The sequence below is a fragment of the Crocodylus porosus genome, unplaced genomic scaffold (genome assembly GCF_001723895.1).
Source record: "Crocodylus porosus isolate Cpor-Errol unplaced genomic scaffold, CroPor_comp1, whole genome shotgun sequence".
NCBI lineage: Eukaryota > Metazoa > Chordata > Crocodylia > Crocodylidae > Crocodylus > Crocodylus porosus.
In genome coordinates this window covers 78705866-78713132 of record NW_017728948.1, presented here as the reverse complement: position 1 = coordinate 78713132, position 7267 = coordinate 78705866, and the positions used below count along the sequence as shown (strand labels likewise).

The following is a 7267-nucleotide window of genomic DNA, read 5'->3' as shown; positions in this document are numbered from 1 at the left end:
TCTCCTGTTATACTGCCTCTTACTGCAGTGTGGAATTCATGTATAGTGATGCTGTACAAAGGTTAGAACATGAATGAAGTTAAAGCCCGATGACCTGGTGATTAAATCACTGCCACTAAGGACTACAAGAAAAACGAATATGGTCAAGGAAACAAGCAGAATGGGAAGGAAGGCTGAAAGAGGGAGGGCTCAAGATTGCAGGTGAAATACTCAAAACCTGTAGAGAAAGTGTAAACAAGAGGATTGTAGTTGATCAGCTGAGGCTGAAAAGGCACCAGGCCCCTGAGTCCTTAAAACATTTCAGGCTCCTGATAGCACTTTACTATGTCCTTATACTTACACATACACACTAGAAGCTCACACTGGGTGCATCTACCAAGATGCTTTACTATGCATTAGATTAATCTAATGTGCAGTAAAGAATCACTATCCAAACATGCATGGCAATTACTGCTCAGTATGTTACAGTCTAATGTGCCGTTTTCTAGTACTTGTAGATACAGGTACTAGAAAAACAGTGCATTCACTAATGCACCGTACTACATGTATAGACACTGACCAGAAGCGAATTGTTCCTGGTCAACCTAGGCAGCAGGGGGCCACAGGGGTAGGGAGAGCTGTCCCTGCTTAGTGAGACACTGCTTCCCAGCCATGTAGAGATTGGGACGCATCCCAATCTCCACTTGGCTGAGAGATGGCTGCCCACCCAGCTGGGTCACTGCCCTCCTCTGCCCCCAACCCCACTCAGGGCCAGCCCAATCTCCCCTCAGCTTCTGCAGGGGGGCAGAGCAGGCATGGGTAACTGGTGCCTCCTGAATTAGGAGCACCTGCAAAAGCCACCAATAGTATTGGCGGTAAAGACATGGCTGGCGAGTACCCATAGAAGCTGCCAGCGGCATCAGCAGCAGAGGCAGGGCTGGCAAACACCCACAGAAGCTGCTGTTGGTGGCAGGGACGGGGTCCCTGCCGATGGCATTGGCCAGAGGGGGCAGGTCCACCCCCTACCAGTCACCTATGAGCATGGCAGGAGTACTGGGCTGCTCCTATTGAGCTCAGTTTGCTCCCAACGGGCACATACGTAGACATGTGCTGGGGAGTGCTTTAATGAGCCTGTATTGTCTGTGCAGAAAATTCAGGCACATTAATTGCACATGTAGCACCCACTGAAGTGCTTGCCTGAATTTGCCCATTAAGAACTATGGTATTCAGTACACAGGAAGTTCTTTCCAGGTGTCTCTCTCATTGGGAGGGTAAGCAAGGTTCTTCTCCTTTAAAGAGATGGGATAATATCTAAGCTACAGAACAATTCAGTGACCATCCCAGGTCTCACATCAGATCACTAGCCAACCTGAAAACAGAACTCGCATCTCCTCTGGACATGGTTTTCAAAGAGTAATCTCCTTTTGGGCTCCAGTTTTCCATCCCTAACACCTAACAGACTGTAGGGTGTAACAAGTATGCATTCAGGTGACAGGACTGATGCATCTTAAAGCCCTTGGAACACACAAATGTATGCATCCAAATTCCATCACATTTTGTGAAGGCAGAGAGAACTAGGCCATAAAGAGAGAACTCCTTCACTCTTTGAAAACTCAAATTCAAGTGACTAGGGAAGAAGGGGCTGTGTTTTGGGCACAGGACATGGACACAGCCTCTGTTCCTGTGTAAGTGACCTTGGGCAAGCCCCCATCCCTCTGTGCTTCAGTGTCCCTGTAAAGCAGGAAAACCACCCTCAAAGACTTCAGGGAATCAGTATCAAGCAGAATTCCCTGGTGCTCATAAATGCTTGGAGAACAGGTTTTACAGGACTCTATTAAAACCTCTACTTCAGTGATAGGCAGGCTTTTTATGCATAGGCACCTGTACTTCCAGCCGACAAGACAAAAGGATACAAAGGACCACACATAGCGTTATAGTAGCAGATAAGAGGACTCGTGGGATTCCTACTTTTCGTCCTTCATTCTTTAAGTTTATTTTGAGCGTCAAGGCAGACTGAATCCAGCAGGCCAGGGTTCCAAAACCAAATGTCAGGGAGGTGCCAACATTATGTATCTCTTCGTCATTGGAAAGCTGTAGAATAAGAGGGAACTTGTGAGCTTCTAATACATCAAGCACCGTTTACAAAAATCTTCCTGATGATCCTGCTTATTTGGGAGTGAAGCAATAGGCAAGAAAAATGGTGAGATAAAGCTATGTTCCTATGTAGCTACAACAGAAAAGAAAACCACAAGCAGGACAGTGGCTTACAGATTAGGTACAGCTACAAGCAGATTCTCCTCCCATAACAAAAAACACTGGAAAATGCCATGTCCTGCAGGAATTCCTGTCCTTCTACCACCTGTGAGGCAAGGAGAACAAACCTCCTTCAAAAAGTGCTTCCCCTGTTCTATATGGTGATCAGCACATACTGGACAATTTTTTGGAACCCTGGCACTGCTGAATTAAAAGTTACTACTGGCAAAGCCCATAGGCCCCGGCCCTGGTGTGAAATAGATGTGGGCAGGTGGAGACTCACTGACTTCAGTGGAATTCTAGCAGGCAGAGTAGCCTTTTGTTTAGAGCTTTCAGTGTTGGGCCATAGTTATATATTCACTCTTGGGTCTCAATGCCTTCAATTAGGGAAAGCCAAGTCACGTGGAATGTAACAAGCAAGGCAAAGAAGCCATGAGCAGCCTGGGAAAATGAAGCTGTAACCTAATTGCTTAAAGCAGCTGATGGGCTTTGGGTGCCCAACTCCAATTGAAGAGGGTACGCATGTCCAAATCATCCATGAAGTTTTGAAAAAAAAAAATCTGACCTTTTATTTATGAATAGTAGGGCTGTGCAGAATGGCTATGTTTCGTTTTGGTTTGGTTTCTGATTTGGCTGTTTTGGAGGACTGCTGTTCCATTTAGATTCAGCCAAATCTGTTTTGCAGTTTCAATGTTGTTTCAGAGATTCGTATCGGTCAGGGAGAGGCAAACACAGCTGGGCGGCTGCAGGTTCTCCCGCGGCTCCTCCAACTGTGCCTGAAGCCCCCATGACTGCCCTGCCTGGCCCCAACTCCCCGGCACTTTAAACGGAGGGCTGCAGGGCTGTGCCAGACTCTTCCCGGAGGCACTTTCAAAATATTCTAGATGGTTTCGCTTAGTTTCGGAGCCTCTTGTTTCATTTCGGATTTGGCATTTCACGCGCTGAAATGGGCCAAAACACCCCCAAAATAAAACAGCTGCCAAAATCGTGCACAGCCCTAATGAAGAGCGATTCACTTAGAAAGAGACCATCTGTTTGGGGAAGTTAGTTGCTATACCCATAGTATTCCAAAGCGAGTCAAATTCGTTCTTTACTGAGGAAGTCAATGCAGTCTCAACAAAAGAGAATAACCCTTTGGTTAATCAGTACAAAGGCTGTGGCTCCTATTCAGAAAGGCATAACTGGACCGTTCACTTATTTTGCGACCGCGGTGCTTCAGTTAGAAGTCCACTTTCCCTGACCTCAGAGAAGAAGCTTCACTTTACCCCCAACTATCACAGCTCTCTCTTGCATGGAGCTCAGGTAGCCAAAAGTCAATCCATTTAAACAAAAGCCTAGGGTTAGGCAGCCTCTTGCATCTGTGATTTCAGACTGGAAGAGCATGCAACCAAGGCAGAGGAGCTGTGGCTTCACTGCACTGGGGGTGGCCAGCCTGTGACATGGGCAGTCTGTATTGAGCATATGACAGACTGGGGAGGGGGCAGGCAGCACAATGGTAGATATGGCAGAGAGCAGAAAGCAGAGAAGCCCATTGGGCAAAGAAAGGAGATCAGTGGCATGGCTGCCAGAAAGGCTGGCCCCAACTACAATATAAAATACATACACAGTGGTGAATTGGTGACGTGACCATATATAGTCTCTGCCCCTTTCACACAAATGCTGCTACATTGACCAAAAGAGGACCAACCCCCACCCCTGCAGGTCTTCTGGTGAGCTAGGTGATGGAGAAGGTCTTATACCATGACAGAGGGATGCTTTCTCCCAGAGTGATTCTTAGAAGAGGTAAATACTCCTCAATATGTTCCGCAGTAAGGGCTAATTGTCTACTGGCCTCACACCGGCACCAAGGGCAAGAGAAAACCAAATGCAGAGCACAAGCACCCTGGTTCACTAAAATGTTCTGAGCCCATAGTGCTCACTTTGTCATAATCCTTTATACTTAAAGCAATGCCAGGAATATCTCCTGCCATCAGACTCAGGCTCTGAGTTTTCACACCCTCCTTAGCAAGGACCAGGTGGTAAGGTGGTCATTACAAAAGTTGGTAGTATAATCTGAATACCCACTGTAGACAAAGCCTTCTCATTACAAGTCAACTGAACAAGAATTCCCTAATATGAGCCCCACCTCCAAGGCTATCACTACCCCCAGAGCTGTTCATCTTTGCTCATCTCTGCTACACCCCACCTTTATCAGGGGTTCAATCATTTCCGGGCAAAATCTTTGAGAATGTTCCAGCCAACTGCAAAGTCAGGGTTCAGATCAGGATACAACACACAGGCAGTTTTAGCAGCACTGAAGGATAGACACCTCTATCCCCATGCGAATGGTAAGCAAACTAACAAAAAACATGGCAGACTGACCAAGTCAAAACAGCTATATCAAGAGAATTCATTTAAAAAAACTAAAAGACTCCTTGAAGTCCACGAGGGATTTGTCTATTACAATCGATTTCATGTGGAAGACAGTATATGATGGGCAGTAGTGCCAAACACATAAATTAGAAAGATAGCTGGTTCAGCCACCAAGGGACTGAGCTGCCTTTGCTGTGGTGGCCTGCAGCAGATGGAACTCTGTCCTTTAGCACAATTCTTTTCCAAATGCTCTTGAATGAAAGCCATGTACAAAATAGATTTTACAGCGTTCCCTTTCAGCAGTAGGGCATGGAAAGGCATGTACAATGATCTAACAATGTCATGTTTTATAGGGCTGTGGCACAAGATCCAAGCAAATATGATGTCAGCCAATGAAGTGTGGCATTATTAGAGCAGAAATTACTTGTTTAGAGCTGGATACAACAAGCCTTTTGCCAATGTAATGGATGCAGACCACGCAACATGCCCATGGCCACCCAGGAAAGAACCACGTTGGCTACGAAGGAAAAAGAGGAACTGGGAGCAAGATACCTGAAAGTTGCCAAGTAAGGTCATTCCAAATGAGGCCAAGCATAATACGACCAGCCCACTAACATTCAGCCAAGGGTTTAGCACCTTTGGCTTCAGCTGTATGAAACGAAGAACTGCAACGACAAGTGCTGAAGAAGAGAGAGAATGTGAGAGAGTTATAAGCTCATCCTGTACAAACTGTATGAGTAGCACCCCCCCCCACACACGCCTCCCTAACCCTGTTCCCCACAAAGTCAGCAGTAATGGGAGAAGCCAGCCAGCGCTGCACATTCCCACTGTGTATTTAATTGCAGGAAATGAAATAGCACAGTAAGCCTCTCTCATTAAAGTTGGGTGCTTTTCTCCCTCTCTTCCTTTCCTGCTTGTTTATCTCTGGTGTCATTTGCTGTTCTTTGTCTAAGCCTTACACTAGGCTAAAACTCTACTGATACCATATCTTATATGTCAGTCTATTAAACTGCTAGTACACTGTGCTAGTGAGATATGCTGGATCTTGGCAATGGATACTTCCCTGTATTCACAATGAAACAAACTTCTGAGCTAAAGGGACTGGTCTCCAGAGAAGTCATTTTTTGGTCCGCTCACTTCTAGCCCCATCTAATTCTAACAGCAAAAAAGATTATTAGTACAAAATGCAACACTGTTGCTGCTCTGCAGGGTCCACACATGTGCACTAGGAACTAGTCTGTCTTTTTCTTCCACTTTTCTCATAGTACAAGGTAATGCATTTCATGCCATTCTTAACAACTTCAATGCCCTTCTCAGATTCTGGCACACAGTGGCAGGGACTTTTTTCTCATAAGCAAAAAAGCTAAGAGACATGTTGAGTTAGAAAGTCATACTGCTCCTTAGCTGGCAGCAAAGCAAGGTGAAATTGGTTGCTCCAAACAGATTCATTCTAAGAGGAATTATGACTGGGATTTCCAAAGTACCTAATAGGTTGAGGAGCCCATCTAGCTGCAATCTGGTTGGAACAGGACCAGAGATTGCCCTCAAGACCTTATGAAACTTCCTGCCTAACATCCAGGCCTATTTGCACCTCCTACATTCAGCTATGTCATACAAAACACAAACTGCCTTTACAGGATCTGTTACAGCAGGTAACCACCAGGCATGAAACTTACCCAGTTGAGGCCCCAGGATAGTCATATGGCCTCATTTAAGCTCCCTATTAAGTAGTGCATAACGCTAATTTGGGCCGTCAACACAAAGGTGGATTTCTCCCATGAAGCAAGCTCCCCTGCCTTAATATGGTGCACTGAAAATGTTCATTCAAACATTTCATTATTCAAGAGAAGTCAAGTTTTTCAGTATGGGGTAAAGAAAATAGAGCCCAGAAACTCAGACACAGGCTGAAACCTAAAATCACATGAACAGAAACCACTACTAGCAACCAGTTGAATGGATGTGCACAGGCTTATTGTAAAAATGAGCTGCTGATCTCAGGCTAGCCCACCTTACAATAGTCCACCTTACAACTGGAGTTTTGCTAGTACAAAGAAACCAGGGACTGGCCAAACATCCAAAATGAGCTCCTCTCACATCCTCATTGACATTTGCTGAGGTGTACCAGCAACTGAGCACTGGGAAGACTGGGCTGCTGCTGGTCACACTGTACTGGCTCTGTGCAGAGAGGATTTGATCTTGTACCACTGAAATCTGAGATTCTGCTGTAGACTTCAGTGGAATCAGGTCTAAATCAAGTCATTTTCAAAGATTTCAATGTGGCACACTGCCAAGCATTGCATTTAAGAGAGAAAACAGAAGTGCCTTCTGCAGCATCACTGAGCTGCCAGGCACAAAGGCAGATTATCTGTACTCCAAGTATCATGCTCTAAGAGCATATTTTAACTTGATGGGCTCTAATGAGTCTGAATTCTGGACAAAATACTAGCATCAGCGGTCCTGAGTTCACATATGGACATGACCTTTTAAATCATAAGTAGTTACATTTACCTTTAAATTCACTGATGATACCGAAATTTGAGGTGAGCACACTAGTAGGGAGGGAAAGATTGCAGCAAGACCTGGATAGGTTACAGGAGTGGGCTGACATAAACAGGATGCGTTTCAATACTGACAAGTGCAGGGTGCTGCACTTAGGCAGCAGAAACCAGCAGCACACTTATAG

At 45.5% G+C, this 7267-nt stretch overlaps 1 protein-coding gene across 4 annotated transcripts in view; it reads right to left on the bottom strand.

Annotated features, from left to right (window-relative positions):
• Window positions 1-7267, bottom strand: part of TMEM150C (transmembrane protein 150C) — a 66848-nt gene that overhangs the window by 25435 nt on the left and 34146 nt on the right. For all 4 annotated transcript variants that reach the window (XR_002104179.1, XR_002104178.1, XM_019552611.1 and 1 more), the window contains exons 7-8: window positions 5137-5264; window positions 1893-2070 (exon numbers count right to left, since the gene is read on the bottom strand). Coding sequence is in view for 2 of the 4 variants with exons in the window: in XM_019552611.1 (XP_019408156.1) it covers window positions 1893-2070; window positions 5137-5264 (306 nt within the window). In the remaining 2 variants the exon portion in view is untranslated. The remainder of the gene's footprint in view (window positions 1-1892; window positions 2071-5136; window positions 5265-7267) is intronic.